The sequence below is a fragment of the Gadus chalcogrammus genome, unplaced genomic scaffold, assembly GCF_026213295.1.
Source record: "Gadus chalcogrammus isolate NIFS_2021 unplaced genomic scaffold, NIFS_Gcha_1.0 GACHA073, whole genome shotgun sequence".
Classification (NCBI taxonomy): domain Eukaryota; kingdom Metazoa; phylum Chordata; class Actinopteri; order Gadiformes; family Gadidae; genus Gadus; species Gadus chalcogrammus.
Window position 1 is genome coordinate 85134 of NW_026613508.1, and position 21102 is coordinate 106235.

Sequence of the window (21102 nt, forward strand, 5' to 3'; positions counted from 1 at the left end):
TACTTACAGCAACCTGGGCTTCTGAGGAGGTCTCCCATCCAAGTACTAACCAGGCCCGACCCTGCTTAGCTTCCGAGATCTGACGAGATCGGGCGTGTTCAGGGTGGTATGGCCGTAAGCAATTGCTACCTGTGAAAGTCAGCCTCATGAAGCTCAGGTGTGGGCAGTGCTGGGGGTTAGGGTTAGGGTGAGGGTTAGTGCTGGGCAGTGCTGGGAGCTCTGTGTGTGTGTCTGTGGGTTAGGGTTAGGGTGAGGGTTAGTGCTGGGCAGTGCTGGGAGCTCTGTGTGTGTCTGTGGGCTAGGGTTAGGGTTAGTGTTAGTGCTGGGCAGTGCTGGGAGCTCTGTGTGTGTCTGTGTGACCCTCAGTGACCTTTAACAGAGAGCAGGCTTATGAGGCCTACCTGGGAGGTGTCTGTGCCTCTGGGCCTGTCAGTGACTTAATACAATACACAGGGCAGTGTTTGGTGCTCTGTGTGTGTCTGTGTGACCCTCAGTGACCTTTAATAGACAGCAGGCTTATGAGGCCTACCTGGGGAGGTGTCTGTGCCTCGGTCTTGTACTGGAGGCCGTGGAGAGTGGGGGCCCTCTGGGCGCCAGGCCAGCCCGGGCATGTGTGCCCTGGGCTGGAAATAAATAAATGTTATTTATTTCTTCACTACCACAGAGACCACTGTTCAACCAAGCAAGGAGGTGGACGCCGCTGATGACTTTACATTCAGTACATTGTCAGACTTGGACATGGCCGATTTGGGTGTTGCTCCATTGTCTGCCTCAGCACTTCCAACCTCACCTGCACCTCAAACATATTCCATCATATTCGACAACCTGGACTTTTACGTTCAGACGCATCATCAGTCCACCAGCCAGACCAACAAGTCAATTCACTGGATCCACCACATGTGTGTCATCAACAGAATCAACTCACTACACCTTGACAAGTTGAAACCGACAAATTCTTTGATTGACTATGATCTCGGGAATTCACTTCCTGGACCAGACACACAAACCAGTATGCGTCGGGAATTCGTTGTTTTGGGGAGCCGAATCCTGACAGCTTATTTGGAATCATTCAAGACCCTCTCCAGTGTGGTTGTTCAACACATCCCCCACCAGTTCTCTGAAGAAATGGCCCAGCCATCCACTCATGTAAGTTTCATGTCCTTTTAAATATCAAATGAAACAAATACATTTGTAAATTCACAGTGCAAGTTGCAGATGTAATGCACTTATTCATGCTTTAAGTGTTTCACACACTGACACATAATTGTAATATTACACTTTTGTAGTATCCACTTGGACTTCTATTCAAGGACGAAACACAAACTGCCGACCTGGTGGATGTGCTCCAGCACCTTCAAAAGGAGTAAATATCATGCAAGATCAATCATTACTTTGTGTACCCTGGGACAGTTTCCCATACATGAATTAGACCATTGGCTGAAAGCGCTAGGGGAAATCAAGTCTGGGAATAGTCTAAACCCATGTAAGAGAAATGGACCGATTGTGTTTAAATTGATATTCTAACTGTAAGTCCTCTCTAGGTATGTGCCAAGATGTCCTGATGGGCTTGAAAAGATTTTGATCGGGGGTGACAGACTGACAGAGGCCAATTCCCGGAATATCCAGTTGGCGTTTGCTGATGGGGAGACGGAGGAGGACCGCCTGGAAGGCCTCTGTGTCAAATATGAAGACTGGCACGCAATTCGAAATCTCTTTGAGGTCGGTATTGTAATCATTAACTACATGCACCCTGATACACAATTTATATTTACAAAAAGCACATAATGTTGATTTTTTTATGATTACAATACACTGCCTTCCAAGGCATAGAGAAGTAATGATGTTTTCTAAGGACTGGTTCAAACATGATGTTTTTGATATGCATTACAGATATATCATCAGATCTTCTTTAGTGAAGAATCTGCCAAAGACCATGGCACACTCCACGCCAACATGAATCTCTTGAGGTAATCAATCACTAAACATCAGAAACCATGTGTTTTCAGATTAATGTTAGATTGACATTCATTACTGTGTATGTATCTTATTGTATAATTCTTTTCTCTCTACATTTCTTCCCCTAAAGAGTATCTTCGCCAACCATGAAGTTGGCGTGGACTTATGAACTGTGTGCATGTTACCAAGAAAGCACAGCCACCATGAATTCGGCTGCTTTCCATTTGGGATTTAAGGGAAAAGTGGGTAATTGGTACCAGTGTTGGGAGTAACGCGTTACAAAAGTAACGCGTTACTCCCAACAAAAAAAGGTAATATTTTACTTGGCTAACCCTAACTTGACTAACCCAGAAATACGTTTTAAACCCGAAATTAACTTGTGTGTTTTTATACAAATTCGCCAACACTGCGAGAATCACAGAGGAGAAAAAAATCTGCGCAAATGTTTTACTTCCTCTTACTGCTAGAGGAGAAGATCACGGCAGCAGCAGAGTCCAGGGAGGCTGGTTGTAGTCTTTTAGCTTGGTTCTCCATATCAACAGTAGGGCTAGAACAGAGCGAAAAGACTACAACCTGGTTGTAGTAGAAAAGGGGGCTCAATGTGTTTTTTTTTTTTCCATCTTCCCTAGTAGGCTCTAGCTCTATTGATTTCAATATGAATACCTAAAGTTACAGTATTTCTATTATGAAATGTATTGTACCATGAGCCATAACTGCGACCATTATATTGTACTTTTGTTAGCCTTAAGCCTAGCTCAGTCATTATGCCATACCACATCACCTCCTGCTGTGCAATGAGCTGCATTGAACACAGGAAGATCTATTGAGAACAACAAATCCATATTTCCTGTTATTTTGGTAAAAGTAGTGTAATGCCGTACAATTCAAAGACAGTAATATTGCAATGTAACTAATTACTTTGAAATGACAGTAACAAGTAATAAATAATGCATTACTCTTTTGAAGTAACTTGCCCAACACTGATTGGTACTACTAACAAACACACACCATCATGAATTTATGAACTATGAATATAATTTCACAAGCAGATGTTTTATGCAGCCATTTAAATAACTGCTATGTGATTTACAGGTGCAGCAATGCGAAGAAAGGCCCACATGCTGCGTACAACGCTTACAAACAGTTTGTGCAGATTGACACGACAGCACTTTTCCTTGCGGCAGCAATGGAACATTTTCATTTGGATGATGTCACAGGTCTGTATCTGCTACATTGTGTTGAAAGGATTAAAATCAAGGAATCAAACATTACCTTTTCTTGGCATAAGGTACAATGTATGAATACAATTTTTATATATATATTTATTTTTTGTTTTCTCACAGCTACTCCAGACGGCTTAGTACCAGACCACATCCAGCAAGGCTCTGCAGAACAGAAGAGGACCTGGCTCCATGACTCTGTGGCAGAGGTCGTTGACAAGTTTTTAATGTCTACAGAGATTGCTGACCTGACAGCTGGCGTTACTGAAGCGGCAACAGCCCAACGCACTGAGAAGGAGAAGCTCCCTTGTCGTGAGCCAGGTTGCAAGAAAGTTTTCATTTATCGAAAAGCCAGAGAGACCCACGAAGAGAAAGTCCACAGTTTTGTGGTGGCATCTATGCCAGTTGTTGAGCCGGCTTCCTTTGGTCTGATTGACCACAAAAAACAGCATACTGAGGCCAGGCTTAGCTTTGGATTTCTGCTATTCGATATGTTGGATGCAGTGAAAGAGGGAGATGGGGAGCGCTTGATAAGGCTGTACAAGGTGGCACTACTGATTTACAAGGCTTACGGGCACACTAATTATGCCTACAGCACTTTCCTCTTGACTGTACAAATCAATGCAACAATGTCCCCTAGGGTTAAACATGATGTAACCTGGAACCGATTCTGGAATAGTAGCGGCGGGAATGGGAAAATTTTTCCTCTTGATCTGCACCTCGAGCACCTCAACAACTTCCTGAAATCTTTTTTGAGGAATAAAGGCACCAACCTGGCAGAGAAAACAGCTGACAGGGTCAGCAGGTCTGTTGGTTTATTAAAAACCCTGATGGATACAACAGACGGAGAGCTGCAGCTATCCCGGCCCAGTGGCATCCACCATGCAGCAGATCTAAAAAAAAACAACATTTTAATGGTGCTTCAGGTATTAAGGAACACTGAGGTTTTCAACCAGCAACCGGGAAGACACTTCTCTGCATTCCCTAAATTTAACACAAACATTCTGTCCAAGCTAAACTATGACGTGTGGCGATGGATGCGTTGCAGGCTGAAAGACTGGAGGACTGTTGTTCTTTAATCAATTACCTACCTGGTCTGTAATGGTCCTAGCCTTGTCCTGCCAGACTATTTCATTTGAAGCTTTTATAGAAGGCCTATTTGTATGAATGTGTAAATAGTTCATATTGTTATGCAAGTACTTTTTGGTTGAATTAGTAAAAAAAACACTTTTTCATAGTACGTCTCGTTTCTTTTATAACTTAATTAGGGTCTTATAAGTATGTGTTTTGTACACTTTTATTTAGTTTTGTAGAATTGCACAAATACCAACCAAACACATACAAAACAATATACAACTGACACCAATCATGTTCCTGCACAAGTACACAAAGGGGTTTGAAGTGTTCTGTACATCACAAGCATCACAGAATTCACTGTTCAGACTCAGAGCTACTGACATGGCTCGTGAGTGTATCTTCAACATCATCATCAACATTGTCGAAGTAGTTACTGAAATAGAGATCTGGGTCAGTTAAATACCTCTCTGAATCATATTGCAGATCCCCATCAATATCCCCAAAAACATCACTGATGATAATTAAAATCTCCTTTGCATGGTCCAATCTAAACACAGGAAGGTTAGCACTAATGTATGCCAGGTCAAATATGTATTGACAGTGGGTCAATACTGCATCCACCAGTTGCTGACTGAATCCAGTGCAGGCTGCATGTGAGGTGTACAGTGGATTGGATAAATTGATCAAACTATCTCTGTAGTCATTCAGCAAATCTGCAATTAAAGATTTGTCATTTGCATCCACATGCCTAGATCTCTGATGAGTTGGTTCAGCTTCAATCTGTTCATAATTGGGCATGGGTTCTGTACATGTGCCAGATGAACAAGCGCAAACAGTCTGACAGTATGTACAACAGAGATGGCCTGGCTCTACATGGCTGGGTTCTGCTTCAAAATGTGCATGGAGAGATTTCCTGAAACATGTGGTTTTTCCAACAGCAAGCAGTTTCTTTACCTCTTCATCCACCTTGAAGTACTGCCCGGTGTTGTAGAGGATGGCATGTGATGGCTGACCATGCCTTCCAGCCCTGCCCGCCTGTTGTAAAATGGCCTCTAGGTCACCTGGAGCCCCGTACATTACCACGTGTGAAACATTAGCAAAATTCAACCCCATCCCCAAAGCTGTTGTTGAAACAACTATCCGGCAATTCCCTTCCCCCCTCAGAGAAGCCAACACTCTCTGCTTGTTTTGGGGGAGGGTTTTGCTGTGGAACATGCCAATCAGTAGGTTCTCACTTCTACAGTCCGGATCACAGCCCACCCAGGCATGTCCTTGCAGTTCCGCCTTTAAATATGCAAAAACTCTCCCCACTGATTTAAGGCTTTGGCAGTAAATTAATATCGGTAGCATTGCTGAGCCCTCGTCTTTGGCATGTTGCACTATCCAGTCTAGGCAGTTCATGTGATGAGTGGGCACCTTGCACAAGCCAAGACGGATGTTTGTCTTGTTGGGACTAGCGATGATTTGAACAGCATTGTCCATATGGAGTAGTCTGATGACTCTGCTTCTTGACTTGATGTCAGCGGAGGCAGTCAGTGCCAAAACAGGTGTACCTGGGAGAGTAGAAATATGACAAGATAAACACATGCCCCATTTTATAACATACCCAACAAGTTGTCAAGTGTTTGTTTAATATACTATGGCAGGGAGGACTTAATGAACAGCACTATGAACATGAATGCACTTAATCACACAATTCTGTTTCATTACAGTAACAAATCCTTGCAACAGATATTATCCATACACAGAATATTGACGATACTATAGCATTCAAATGAGATATTTCACAACATGTAAGGTAGGAGCAACAAAGGGCAGTGCATTCAACTCACCCTCCTTGGCTATAGATCTTAGCTCTCCGAACTTGGCAAAACTCTCTGAATGCCGACTCGCCTTTGGAAGCCTCGCCCCTGAGTGAAACAAAATGGAGTACAACATTAGCCTAAGCTATCGAGTATGGAAGAACAGAACTACTCACGTTGTTTAACCTAAGTATGCAACACAGCCCTATTTATGTTGTTTAACCATATTTAGTGCTTACTTACCATTTGTACGTAACGTGGACCTCATCTACGACGATACCAATGAGGTTGTCCTGGTGTATGGTTGAGGCTAGGATTCGTCGCCATTTGTTGTTCAGCAGCCAGGACTCGGGGCTGCCGAACACCAGACTCAAGCTTCCATCCAAAATGTCACGGTCATCATGCACGCCGAGCTGCCCAGCACGAACTCCCAACTGTTCTGCCTCCTTCACTTGGTCCTCCATTAGTGCAACGAGAGGGGAGACTACAATAACTATCGGCTTAGCATCGCCAGCATTCGCCTTACCCAACTCCTTCACCACTAACGGAGCCAGCTGGAAAATCTAACTTTTCCCGAACCCCGTGGGGAGAAGCCCCACCACATCATGGCCACCAACAAAGCTCAACAAAGCTTGTTCTTGCTCCGGCTTTAACTTCTCAATATTCGGCAACGTTGCCACAACAGACCGAATAGCTTCGCTCACATCGTTCTCCATTGTCTTCTGACTACCGACCCACAACAACAACTCAAACTGGCGCACGACTTTATCGTCATTGTTCTCAGACACGCCCTCTGTTCGCTGATTGGGCGCCGCTGTGGCGGCCCCAGAAAACCAAATGACATACAGCAGGTCCAGACCTGGGCCCCGTTTCCCGAAAGCATCGTTAGCCTAAGTGGATCGTGAAGTGCGTCGTAAGGGCATCGTAGAGTTTTCACCGCGTTTCCCGAAAGCATCGTGGGGAACGAACGTCTTGAAAACGCTCGTAGCTAACGAGTACTCCAGGGGTGCTCGTAGGACGCTAAGAGCATCGTCAGCTATAGCCTCAGTGGCGACACCATCGGACATTCCGTCTATTGGATGCGTTTTATTAAAACGCATTGCGCCTTTATGTTCTTAGTTTGGTAATTAATAAAGATTATTAATTTATTTATTAATAAAGATGTTAAAATGGCCAAAATAAAACGGGACAGTCCAGAAAATGTTTGCGCAGGCAGGGCACTCAAAATGTGTGAGAGAAAGTGGGGGGATTTGTGCAGACTGACATAGGCTACTCATAAAACGTAGCATAAAATAATGTAAAAAATTAAATTAAATTAAAAAAAATTAAAATAAAGAAATAAAATAAATTATAAAAAACAAGCAAAGGAGCAGGCAAAAGGCTGGGATATGGTGGGGATTGGTCACGTTGACGGGAATGTTTAGTGACATGTGGGAGGGTGGAGGGGGTTAAAAAAAAGTCTCAATCACTCTTCGACGCGCATGAAAACCAGCCGCGTAGTTATGAGGGAGGCCGTCCTCACACCGATCTTCCTCGTCGTCATCGTCCTCAGCGTCCTCCGGTTCAAGCAATGCCACCCAGCCTTAGCTGCAATGTTGTGCAACATAGCCGTCACACATATCACGGCGCATGACTTGGCCGGCGAAAACTGGAGCCCTCCGCCTGACTTGTGAAGGCATCTAATATAGCGCAACTTCCACCTCCCGATCGTGCGCTCAACGATGCACCGGGCCAGACGGTGGGCTTCGTTGTATTCCTCATCAATACATACCTTACCCTATTTCCGGAGGGGCTTTTATAGCCAATCAAATTATCAATCAAGGAAACCCTTATGCGGAATCAGATTAAGTCGGCTCTCTTTGCTGCGCAAAGCATGTTTCAGAAATCAGCCCATTAAGATAAATGTAGTTGTCACACAAGCAATTTTTAATTTTTTGTCATATGGAATTATTTCAGGGGGGAAAATGCCGTGAAACGCACAGTGCATTCAGGATTAGGACTGATATATGTCGGTTTAAGCCTAATCAATTGTGTTTTAATGTCTTGCTATAGCATTCATCTAATTGCAGTCTATTTTTTTCGGAGGCTACTCTGCTGTTGTCCTTGATGGGGATTTATTTTAACCCTTTTTAACACAATTTTCCTGCGACATTCCTGCGTCTCCCCCTCCTACGGAGCCCATTTCAGCACCGTGTCAGTAGACAGTTACAATCCTACGACGTCGTGAGTGCAGCGAATGCGCGTTCACGTTAAGAGGAGTTTCGGGAAACGCTCCAAAGAAATTGACGATGGATCGCAAGATCCATCGTGAGAATGATCGTACGAGCGTGGATCCATCGTTATCGGGAAACGGGGCCCTGGGCTGTTTCCCAATGTCAAGGAAGCATGCTCAACGGCCGCCCTTTTAAGGACGCTACGTCATCGAACGCCGACAAGCACTGTTCCAATGTTGAGGACACTCGAAATACGCCCCCTTTTCGGGTCCTTCGTTTTTGAGAATTCCGAGATTTTTCAAGGATGCATCGCTGCATCCTAGACGAGCCAAAACTACCCACAAACCTCTGCGTTCACTGGGCGGGTTCTTGAAAATGGCAGAGAAGTACACGTTCAAATGAAGTGAAGTTATATTAGTTTTCAGAAATATTTTGTGCCGTATTGCTTTTTATAGATTCATCATGTTAATGCAAATAATCAAGCCTAAAGACCTGTGCCACTTTTCAAACGTTTTTGCAACTTAATGATACGTTGCTATATTTTGCATGGACGTAGCTGGTGTTAAACACCACTGTCACCAATGTCAATTTACTCGCTCACAAGATTACATTATTTATGTATACCTATTTATGTTTTACGTTTTTTTTAGGGTCAGCCCAGCAAACGGAGGCTTTTGTGCGCCTTAGGGTGGCGCACAAACATTTGTTTGCCGGTGGAAGGGATAGTGCCACTATCCAATGTTGTAAAATTAATGCACAACCGATCATTTGCAATGTTTGTAATTTTTAATGAACGTATATAATTGTATTTTATATGATATACTTATGTGTTCAAAGCACTGGTAGATTGTAGGCATATATGAATGAATGAATCAGATCATATATCCAAATAAATACACGTTTATCATCTCTTTCTTTGTCTTTTTCCCCCTGCATAATAGTAATCAACCGTACTGTAAATGTGATGCATGAATTAAGTTCTCAGACAATTTCACTTAGTTTTATAAAAATTGAATGGATTTTCCTTTTAATAAAGACAATTCGATCAACCACAACAAAGCTTTTGTGACTTCCCCAAAGAGGCTCCATGCGAAGGAGACATGACCGCATTTATAACAGACAAAAGTCAAATAAATATCGATCAGCTTGATTGCTGCCATGTTTTATTCATAAGCTCACATGTGTTTACATTACAAGCGGACACGCAGTATTAAAAAGCGGAAGCGGAAGCGCTTCCACACTACCAAGTCGTTCCCAAAGTCAGACGTTACAAACGCTAGGAAGCACTCGAGCTAGCACTCTTGTCTCATCTCCATAGGACGCGACTAGCAAGGACGCGTCCTAGCAAGGCTGCAGCCTTCACTTTGGGAAACAGCCCTAGTACTGAAGGGAAATTCAAATTGAGCGGAAGTACTTCGGCGGGCTGAGCCAGGCTAGTCCAGACCTAGTACTGAAGGGAAATTCAAATTGAACGGAAGTACTTAGGCGGGCGGAGCCAGGCTAGTTTAGACCAGTGGTTCTCAACCTTTTTTGAGCAAACGCCCCCCTGACCTAAATTTTTATTTTTTATTTTTTATTAAAATAAGCCGTCCACGGCCGGGCATATCAAACTGTTTATTGCCCGGCCTCTCTGTGATTATTCCTTACTTAATTCTTTAATGTATTTAGCATTTCATATTTTGTATTCCTCACTTAATCTTTCTTTTGCTCTGGTGTGTGTGTGTGTGTGTGTGTGTGTGTGTGTGTGTGTGTGTGTGTGTGTGTGTGTGTGTGTGTGTGTGTGTGTGTGTGTGTGTGTGTGTGTGTGTGTGTGTGTGTGTGTGTGTGTGTGCGTGCGTGCGTGCGTGCGTGCGTGCGTGCGTGTGTGTGTCAGCACAGCACTGAGAAGGCACTGGACATATCCATAAACACCCTTCTCATTGCTGCTGACTCAGGCCATGTCAGCGTTCTCCTGCTGCTGGACCTCACAGCTGCCTTGGACACGATCTGTCACATCACACTGCTCACCCGGCTGGAAACACTTTTGGGTATCACTGGCACTCCGCTCACCTGGTTTACGTCATATCTCACAGCTTTATGCTAGGATTACCTATGTCTCCATAGGTAATTTCAGGGTTTGGTGGTGTGGTCCAGGGTTCTGTGCTAGATCTCCTGCACTTCGTCATGTACATCCTCCCCATTGGTCACATCTGATGTCAGCATGGTTTAGACCAGTGGTTCTCAACCTTTTTTGAGCAAACGCCCCCCTGACCTTACCCTGATCCTCTGGATCAAGGTAAAAAATAAAAATAAAAATAAACTAACAACCCCACTCACACTCGTGTTATATTGCTTAAAGTTATCAATGCATCGTTTTTCATTGATTTTGCGTTGGTCATTAATAGCAGTGAATGCCCTCTGAGTCGGTTTTGGTGCAAAAAATATAAAAATATTAATGAATCTTCATGACATGCAATTAAACTGAGAGAGAGAGAGAGAGAGAGAGAGAGAGAGAGAGAGAGAGAGAGAGAGAGAGAGAGAGAGAGAGAGAGAGAAAGAGAAAGAGAGAGAGAGAGAGACCAAGAATGAAGTGTTGAGGAAGAAATGGTTGGATTGAACATTCATTCACCGTGACCGCGGTGCGGCCACTCCCGCGACTCCCGACCGCCACGTCTCCCGTCGTGCCCCGGCCGCGGCACCCTGCGGCCTGTCAGCGTTACTATAGAGATCATGACGATAGCTGATGTAATTGGAGTCCGGGCGTGTGCAGGACCGAACCGCGCTGTATTATCGCTGTTCCACTGCGCATAGACAGTAAAAAGTAGCTGAGACGGTAGAGGGGTTAGAAAACAATAAATGAAAATAGGCTAACAAATTTTTTTTTATATCTCCCCCCAAAAATGGAATCACGTTCCCAGCGCCCCCCTAGGTTGTGCCCCCGTTGAGAAACCATGCCCTAGGCGATCGCCTAGCTCGCCTATGCCGAGCGCCAGCCCTGCATCCTTGATTTGTTTACATATTTTATAGTTCATCTCATCAACTCAATACCATGACATCAAGCTCTGCAGAAATCGGCTAATAACCATTTGATTTGAATCAGGTGAGAAGGGGAAAACATGCCTATAATAGTGCGTTCCAGGTACACTTCTATGCCCGTAAATAACCAGCTATAACTGGGAGTACAAGAGGGTAGAAGGGGGCGAAAACACAGGTTCCCAGGAACGCACCATATGTATTTAGGATGAGTTGAACAGGTCAATCTCCTCATCAGTAAAACTCTAGAACTACTGCAGTCCAGTGGCCGGTAAAATACAGTTGTATTCGTTTGTTGTATGGTGAGCAGACATTGTAAAACATTGCATTCCCTTGGTATCCAAGCAGTAGAGATCAGTGCCTGTACCCCCTTTGTTGAATTGTGCCCATTCTCGTGTGATGCCCCATGCTTGCTGAGATGCACACTCGACTTACAGTGCGTGTATTTATAGGAATGAATGGGCGGCCATGTATTAGTCCACTGTCCTTTCTCTATAATAGGTCCATGGTATTTACACACATAACTGATGCTATCTACCTTAACATTAGCGACAATAACTTGGCTGTTAGCTGTAGCGCTAATGCTAAAGCAACATTATAATGCTAACAAGGTAACCATATACAGTAAAGCAACACAATGATATGGCGTTAGTTAACTTACTTTTTCGAGGTTTGTAGCTGAGCCGAGGAGAGTTGGTACTGATCCAGACTTGATTTTCAGACGTTGAGCAAGTCCAGCTCTGTATTGGCCCAAGTTGAGGAAGCAGTGAAATGTTTGGCGCTGCCGTGTTCTAGCAACGGGACGGCCATATGTTCCTGACCTCATCTGACTCCCGCGCTGCGTTTGTATCCAGTGGGCGTGGCCTATGACCTAATGGCTCCGGCTTCCTCATCTGTCTAAAGATGCTGCCAGAGCCATAGAGAGAGAAGAGTTGCGACACTCTCTGATCTCGCCGGCAGGGTGGTCACGTGGTTCATGTAAGCCTGTATAGTTCCAAGCCACGCTGCTGTGTTCTTCAATGGGACTGACCGCAGCGATTGCAATATTGAATGGTAAATATAAATTAAAAAACACAAGTACTTTTCTGACCATTGTTGCATATTTGTAAACGTCAGTTTTAAAGTGGAGTGGTAGGGTGACAACTGCAAGCTACTTAGATACGTTAAGTTTGAGGGAAAGCTTCACGTTCGTGTTAGCATGGGTAGCACTAGGCTACTGACTTTAGTGGCTTAACCTTGCTACATCTGTTCTGAAATCAAAGACGATTCAAGATGTTCATTTTAGCGCAACTGAACTATTGAATTTTCTTGATTTTGCTTGTAATTCCGATTCACGTACCCGTGGTCAGAGAGCGATTGAGAAAGCAGACTAGCAACAGTCAATTTAGCATTTAGTTTCCAGGCAACTTCTTCTGATGAGGCAGATGCTGAGTCACGGTTAGCGGGTGGCAGGCAGGCAGGTAGGACCCAAACGCAGACAGTTCAGGTAAAAGGATAATTTATTAACTCAAAAAGGCAAGGAACACGGGTGACGCGGGTAACACAGGGAACACAGGAACACACAGGACAGAACTCACCACAAACTACAATGATCCGACAAGGAACAAAGGAAAGACAAGGGCTTAACACTAGAACAGCCGTCGAAGGGGTCAAATGACCCGTGAGTTAAAAAAATATATATCTTTGCACTCGATCACGTTCCAAATCCCTACTTTCTTGACTTTTCCTAAATATGTCTGTTGTACCACCCTGTGTTCATAAAAAAAAAAATTCAGACCGGGAAAGGTATTATAAAGCATTTTTTTATGTGTTCCTATGTTATTGTTCTTTTTCCAAGGATGCAATGCTCTTTCTTTGACAGCAGAGGTCGCAAGGGGACATTCTGATGCGAATAAGATTGATATCTATAGGTAGATATACACAGACAGGCAGACAGACAGACAGACAGACGGACGGACGGACGGACGGACGGACGGACGGACAGAGGTGGCCAATATGTCGACCACGATCGACTGGTCGACCGCGAGAGTAGTGTGGGTCGATTGCGTCGTTGCTGTTGGCTGAGTGGTTTAGAATCTGCCCTGCAATACGGGAGACCTGAGTTCACGTCCTGGGTACGTAATTTAATTCTTGCCGTTGGCTTATTTTTGTAATTTCCTTTATATCAGAGAAATTAGGCCTAACAATTTACTTTTTATGTAATAAATATGTCTTACAATATCCCTATAATCCAAATATACTTTGCAAAAACTCATGGTAAAGTTAATGTTAATATTAATGTTACTGATAAGCCTTTGTCACAATGACAAAGTCACTGCATGGGAAATTGCAGCCACATAAATTACATTCAGGTGAGTTTCGCGGCAGGCAGCCAAGAAACTCACCACTGACCACTGACCACTTCTGTTGAGAAAAAATACTATGGTCAGTCAATTTAGAATATTCAAAGAAATGGAAAATAAATGACTTGAAAAGTTTTTTTTTATTTCTCCAGTATTCCTTCCTAAAGCCCAGATTCGGTGGGGATTGAACCCCGGACGAACGGGTTTTAGAATAATTTGCGTCTCTCTCGTAGATCGCAACATCTTTCAACGTCTTTGTTTAATACAACTGCATCACCTTCTCTCTCACATTTCACTTTATCAAGTTAGAAGTCAACTGCTCATGATCATATCGCTGCGTTATCTCTGTGGAGATCCACCCCTGGAACAGCGGAGCCGTCGCATTTACAACAGAATGAAACCCAATAAACCACCAGTGTGTGCAGGGTCCGGGAGGGTAAATTGGGGTTCTAGCTCACACGCGGAAATATAAAAATGTGCTGCTCCAAATAAACAACAAAGTCAGTAACGTGTCAACTGTGTTGTCTGTGTTGTTCTACTAAGCGGACGCTTGATGGTGACGTATTACGACGTGATGACAAAAAAATACTATTTCATTCATCCAAGCATAATGATTTGTTATTCTTTAATATATTTGATAATTTGTGTATGGCTTAGTCTTAAAAGTATCATGTTTGTGTGGTATGTACAAGAGCCTACCGTGGCCAGGCCACAGTTGCGATTGCCTAGTGTGAATACAGGCCAGAGAACAATAGGGGCCAGTTGAGCACGGTTAGGTGTGAAAAAGGCCAACAGCCACGGCCAGATGGCCTGAAATCGGCTTTGTGGCCTTACTTATCTATTCAAATGCAAATGTACTGGCTGGGGGAGGGGAGGTGTGGCAGAGAGAGAGCGATTGAGAAAGCAGTGAAAACAGACCATTTAGTATTCAGTTCCCAGGCAACTTCTTCTCATGAGGCAGGAGGTGACCACACAAACATGATACTTTTAAGACTAAGCCATACACAAAGTATCAAATATATTAAAGAATAGCAAATCATTACGCTTGGATGAATGAAATAGTTTTACTCATTACTTTTGTAATGCGTTACTGCCCAACACTGCAAATAACCAAATGACTTGGGTTTTAAATGAGTGTATTAGAGTTTATTAGAGTATAGAGTACATTGACATTCAGTAAGTCAGTAAACAAAGAAAACAAAAAAATACGGCTGACTTTGAATGAACTAGGAACTGGATGAAAAATAAATGTCTTTAGGGACAGCAGTTTTTTTTTTTATCTTTCGGTTTCAGCAAAGTCTAATCAACATTCACAGCAGATTATTTTAGCAGGCTCACTGCATTTCCCACAGACAAGTCGCCTACATGACTCACAGACGTCACTAGTTTTGTTCCCACTACATCTGGCGACTTGACACTTTTTCCTTTTGGTAGGTGGGGAAGGAGTTTCAATCAGAAGTGGCCTACGTGCCACTGGTGCTGCCACTGATGACACAGTCCTGGCCATTCTCTGAGGCGCACACAGCTGTTTCACAAGCTCCAGAATAAATCTCTTTCTGGTCATGTTGACGTCCATGCACTGTTTGTACAGAATGTGTGCATTGATTGCAGCCAGGTCTAGGATGTTGTAGAAGAACAGCTACAGGCCAACGCCTGGTCCCTCCCTTTACTGAATACAAGCGTGCCATCTGGTCCATAACATCAACGCCATATTTAGTGCTGTTGTAGTGGGAAACAGTTTCGGGCATTTTCTTGGGGCCATTGTCAGTTGAAACTGTCTGGTTTCAACATCAGCGGCTACCCAGAATTTTATGCCACATTTATCCAATTTATTTGCCATGTACTGTGTGAAACGACAGCGCGCCTTGGTGGGGAACAATTGTTCACCAACTGTTATGTTCTCCCCAGGCGTGTAAGAAGCAGTGCTGTTTTTCACAAATCGATCAAATGTCTCTGATATCATGGAAAATGTGTCCTCCAGAAGGCGGGCAGCCCTTGTGCTCTTGTCATCAAAGCGCAGATAGCGCATGATATCTCTGAAATTCTGGCGAGACATTGTTTCCTTGAAAACAGGATTTCCCATTTCAGCAGACCAGAAGTCCTCCAGTTTCTGGCTTTTCCCGCCGGCAATACCTCTACAATAAACAAGACCAACAAATGCTTTTAGTTGGTCCATTGTCGCATTGAACATATCAGCATTGTTTCGGTCAGCTTCGACCTGAGTATACTTTAGAATCTGTTCCCACATTTCCGTGTCAAGCAAACACAGTAAACTGCTCAGTGGATCTGTGATATTTTCCTTGGCGCGAGGTGTGGGCCCTGGAGGTTCTCTCATGACATTGGCCTCTGTTGCTCTGCCTCTCGAACGGCCAGGGGGTTCAATCCGTATGGTACCATCTCGTGCTTTCTCTTGCATGGATGGTGATGTCTCTTCCATGGATGTGGTCGCCTCAGGTTCTGATTCTGAACCTGAATCAGATTCTATAACAGCGCCACTTCCATCATCAGCTCTCTCATCATCACCCTCTAGCTCGCATGTCAGTTCCTCTGCTTCTCCATCAGATTCCCCCTCTAAAATACTCTGTAACTCGACCAATAATTGCTCTGGCGTCCAGTGCCTCTGTCTGCCTCTGCCTCCAGGATGCATTGTAAAAAATGGATGCATTGCAGAGACACAGACTGCTCTACTAATTTATAGCTCTTTGTGTCAGGGAATGCAATTATCATAACAGCCACACCCACATTGTCTATTGTCTATGCTAGGGTACTTACTTATCTATTCATTCAAAAAGAACGTAACAATTTGCATTTGATAGTATAACGCCCACCAAGTTGCGCCGCAATCTTTTTATAACAGTAGAACAGGTAGGATTCAAGTGGGTTCCCCGTACAGTAGGGTGACCAGACGTCCTCTTTTGCCGGACATGTCCTCTTTTTGAGACCGAAAAATGTGTCCGGGCAGAATTTCAAAATTGTCCGGGATTTTATTAAAGCCTGAAACATGTTCACATCGAATTTGCGTTCACAAACTAGTTAGGCTACGCCCTCGATCCCCTACTCACTTCTATTCGCTTTGCATTGGAAGTGAGAAGGGGGAGTGGTGAAGAAGAGCCTTCGGATTGCAGGGTTTGATTGTAGAGTTATCCTCATGTTTTGTATTTATTTTTTTACTATTATTGTTTTATAGGGACAAACAGCATTGCACTGAATGCCACATAAATATATAATTATGTTTTTGCACGTTTGTATCATTCTAAATCCAGGGAAAAGTATAGGCTCTTCCAGCTAATTCCTAGTGATCGGTCTGAGACTGAGGCAGAGAACGTTCGTCCGGGGTTCAATCCCCACCGAATCAGTGTTTTAGGAAGGAATACTGGCGAAATAAAAAAAAACTTTTCATGTCATTTATTTTCCATTTCTTTGAATATGTTAAATTGACTGACCATAGTATTTTTTCTCAACAGAAGTGGTCAGTGGTCAGTGGTCAGTGGTGAGTTTCTTGGCTGCCTGCCGCGAAACTCACCTGAATGGAATTCATGTGGCTGCAATTTCCCATGCAGTGTCTTTGTCATTGTAACGAAGGCTTATCAGTAACATTAATATTAACGTTAACTTTACGACTTTTACGAACTTTACGAGTTTTTGCAAGGTATATTTGGGTTATATTGTAAGGCATATTTATTATATAAAAAGTAAGTTGTTAGGCCTAATTTCTCTGATATAAAAGAAATTACAAAAATAAGCCAACGGCAAATATTACATGATGTACCCAGGACGCGAACTCGGGTCGCCCGTATTGCAGGGCAGATGCTAAACCACTCTGCCAACGGCTGATTCATATACTACATGGAATACATGTCTAATTCTCTCTCAGCCACACCCACAGTGTCTATTGTCTATGCTAGGGTACTTACTTATCTATTCATTCAAAAATAATGTAACAATTTGCATTTGATAGTAGCAAATTATACGTTGCAATAGTTTGAACAGTGTGTCCACTCATTATTCTATCCTTCTTATAATTATATTTTATTTATTTATTTTTAAATTATATTAATAAAATAAAAAATATATCAACTTTTATTTATTATTTTTTTAATGTCGCGCATTAAAAATCGACCTGCACTACTCTTGCGGTCGTACAGTCGATTGCAGTCGACGTATTGGCCACCTCTGTCTGTCTGTCTGTCTGTCTGTCTGTCTGTCTGTCTGTCTGTCTGTCTGTCTGTCTGTCTGTCTGTCTGTCTGTCTGTCTGTCTGTCTGTCTGTCTGTCTGTCTGTCTGTCTTCAGAATGTCCCCTGGCGACCTCTGCTGACAAAGAAAGAGCCTTGCATCCTTGGAAAAAAAACAATTACATCGGAACACATAAAAAAATGCTCTATAATAGCTCTCCCGGTCTGAATAAAATAAATTATCAACACAGGGTGGTACAACAGACATATTTAGGGAAAGTCAAGAAAGTAGGGATTTGGAATGTGATCGAGTGCAAAGATATATTTTATTTTAACTCACAGGGGTGATTTGACCCCTTCGATGGTTGTTCTAGTGTTAAAGACAAAGAGAAATTATAATTTAGACTTTTGATTGGCTGCCTGTGAAATAATGTAATCTCTGGAAATGTCACGTTTACTTCTTTCAACAAATCACGCCACTGATTAAACTGATTAATCACGCCACAATCACGCCACAGTCTTCAACAAAGTCAAAAAATGTAAATTCGAAATATTTAAACTTCTCTTTGGTTATCTGTTACAACTCTTGGATTACATCTCTGTTGATCTCTGGCATCAAATCAAACAACATTGTATTTCAGGATGCTGTTCTGTGTTTTAGTCAAGCTATTGTAAATTAGACGGCACTTGCTCATGTCGACAGATTACAAAGCACATTACTTTACAGCGGAAATCCAAGTCCTCAACTATGTTTAACAAAGCTAAAGCTTGCTCCAGGTGAGGGTCGAACTCACAACTTCGGCATGACTTGGTGCAGGTTACTGTCTTATAAGTACCACGCGCTGACCGATTGCGCCACTGGAGCACAGCAGTTCACAAGTTGAAGATCATTTCAGGTTATTCTAAGCATTAAACCAAAACCTACTAGGTCAACAGCTTTTGTTTTACACAAAGAGAAGAGAGAAAGTGAGTCAGATCTATTAATATTGGTTCCAAGTCAATGAATAGATCTCTTTGACTCTGGCCTCAAATCAAACAGTGAGCGTTGGCTTAAGACAAGCTTTGGCAAATCAGTGATAATTTGCTTATGTCAACAGATTCTGAGTTTATAGAAGCCTAACTTATTTTTACGATGCGCTAGGTGAGGCTCGAACTCGCATGACTTGCTGCTTGACTTATAAGTACCTCCCACCAGGCCGCCTCTCTTTCTCGTCGTATCCAACAATACTCTGAGCAGGTTGGGTTTGTTTCAGCCAAGTTATTTTAAATCAGATGGCACTCGATCATGTCAACATATTACATAGACATAGAGCATTACTTTACATTAGAAATTAATGAGTTGATTAATCCTAAAATATCTTGTACAAAGCTAACATGGTTACTGTCTTATCGCGCGCTGACCGATTGCGCCACTGGAGAACTGCTTTTGATATAGACTTGATGATTATTCGAAGGTGATTTGATGTTAATCTAAACATTAAACCAAAAATCAACAGCTGTGAATATGTCCATACATATAAGGTAACGTACATTGAATGCGTGTGTGTTCATGTGATCATTCATGTGATCATATTTCATTCTGAAAGAGCTGAGCTCTAATGGGCTTGCTGCCCTCTGGTGGTTCATGGTCATCCCTTCAGCTGCTCTCAAGACATGAATGCAATGCAAAGTTCTTCGAACTGAGGCCACGTTTATACGTAGCAGCGTATTCATAGAAACGAATGTTTCCCCCCCTCCGTTTTCAAAAATAACATTGTGCACACAATATCGTTTTCAAAAAAGTTGTCGTTTACATCAAAACGCATAAATACGCCGTCGAGTGCAATTAAAGCCATGCAAGCCAATCAGAATCCGCAGAATCAACAACAACGAATAACACGAGCGTCTTCCTGTAACAAACAAACAAACTGTAAACATAGGGGAGTAGGGTCTATCTGCAGCCGGAGCCACTTGCCAAACACGCCCATTGCTCTGCCAAACAGGCCCATTGCTCTGCCAAACACGCCCATTGCTCTGCCAAACACGCCCATTGCTCTGCCAAACACGCCCATTGCTCTGCCAAACAGGCCCATTGCTCTGCCAAACAGGCCCATTGCTCTGCCAGACAGGCCCATTGCTCTGCCAGACAGGCCCATTGCTCTGCCAAACAGGCCCATTGCTCTGCCAAACAGGCCCATTGCTCTGCCAAACAGGCCCATTGCTCTGCCAAACAGGCCCATTGCTCTGCCAGACACGCCCATTGCTCTGCCAAACAGGCCCATTGCTCTGCCAAACACGCCCATTGCTCTGCCAAACACGCCCATTGCTCTGCCAAACAGGCCCATTGCTCTGCCAAACACGCCCATTGCTCTGCCAAACAGGCCCATTGCTCTGCCAAACAGGCCCATTGCTCTGCCAAACACGCCCATTGCTCTGCCAAACAGGCCCATTGCTCTGCCAAACAGGCCCATTGCTCTGCCAAACAGGCCCATTGCTCTGCCAAACACGCCCATTGCTCTGCCAAACAGGCCCATTGCTCTGCCAGACACGCCCATTGCTCTGCCAGACACGCCCATTGCTCTGCCAGACACGGCCATTGCTCTGCCAAACACGCCCATTGCTCTGCCAGACACGCCCATTGCTCTGCCAGACACGCCCATTGCTCTGCCAGACACGGCCATTGCTCTGCCAAACACACCCATTGCTCTGCCAAACACGCCCATTGCTCTGCCAAACACGGCCATTGCTCGTTCAATGGTGGCCATTAAGGATGAGTCGGTCGTGAATCTCGCGACCGATTCGTTCACAACGAACGAATCCCGAAGGTGAACGACAAGAACTGGTTGCCCAAAACAAGAGAACTGGTTCTTTGATTCATTTTTTTTTTAACATAAAACTAAAATATGGTCACGTAAATAAAATATACAAACGAACAGAGCTTCGTCTCCCCGCGACCTTATATTGATTGAGTCTACAACGTTCTCAAAGATTCAGCCAATGAAAGGTAGCAATGGTGTTGCTATGGCACCTGGGTAAACAAATAACAAGGTGGTACCGTCCGCCACACACGTTAACTAATGATTGCTGTAGGCTTCAATATCATGCAAGCACTTCATACGTTTTCTTTTTATTTTGTTCTACAACACAATTGCATGCTTTAATAAAGTATTGTTTTACCTACCATTACGAGTCTTGTTTGGTCTAATATTAATAAGCAGTGCTTAGAGCTACTTGGAATACGTCATTTAATTCTTACTGCACCGCTTTATGTATTTAGGATATTTATGAAAAAAAAGGCACGTATGTGCTTTATATATGCTTAATATTT

At 43.4% G+C, this 21102-nt stretch overlaps 1 protein-coding gene, 1 long non-coding RNA gene and 2 other non-coding genes across 5 annotated transcripts; 1 reads left to right on the top strand and 3 right to left on the bottom strand.

The window, feature by feature from the left end:
• On the bottom strand, positions 1-120 carry LOC130378374 (5S ribosomal RNA). Its single transcript, XR_008894675.1, has one exon. It is a non-coding gene; the product is annotated as a 5S ribosomal RNA (ribosomal RNA).
• Positions 121-1101: 981 nt separating this feature from the next.
• Positions 1102-1843, top strand: LOC130378371 (uncharacterized). The gene is made up of 3 exons (XR_008894674.1): positions 1102-1146; positions 1287-1363; positions 1542-1843. It is a non-coding gene; the product is annotated as an uncharacterized LOC130378371 (long non-coding RNA).
• Positions 1844-4117: 2274 nt separating this feature from the next.
• Positions 4118-12350, bottom strand: LOC130378372 (putative ATP-dependent DNA helicase Q1). Of its 2 annotated transcripts, XM_056585151.1 has the most exons (3): positions 6299-6799; positions 6086-6163; positions 4120-5806 (listed from the first exon to the last, which is right to left on the bottom strand). In XM_056585151.1, the coding sequence occupies exons 1-3, from the start codon at positions 6517-6519 to the stop codon at positions 5773-5775; spliced, it is 333 nt and encodes a 110-aa protein (XP_056441126.1). In that variant the 5' UTR covers positions 6520-6799; the 3' UTR covers positions 4120-5772. The 2 variants fall into 2 exon arrangements, with proteins under 2 accessions (XP_056441125.1, XP_056441126.1); XM_056585150.1 differs by lacking the exons at positions 6086-6163; positions 6299-6799 and adding an exon at positions 11942-12350 and having other exon boundaries at positions 4118-5806.
• Positions 12351-18564: 6214 nt separating this feature from the next.
• On the bottom strand, positions 18565-18660 carry trnai-uau (transfer RNA isoleucine (anticodon UAU)). The gene is made up of 2 exons: positions 18623-18660; positions 18565-18600 (listed from the first exon to the last, which is right to left on the bottom strand). It is a non-coding gene; the product is annotated as a tRNA-Ile (tRNA).
• Between the last annotated feature and the right edge of the window lie 2442 nt (positions 18661-21102).

Excerpts from the sequence above, each read along its gene's own strand:
- LOC130378372 (XM_056585150.1), bottom strand. The coding sequence starts at position 5,735 with ATGGACAATGCTGTTCAAATCATCGCTAGTCCCAACAAGACAAACATC.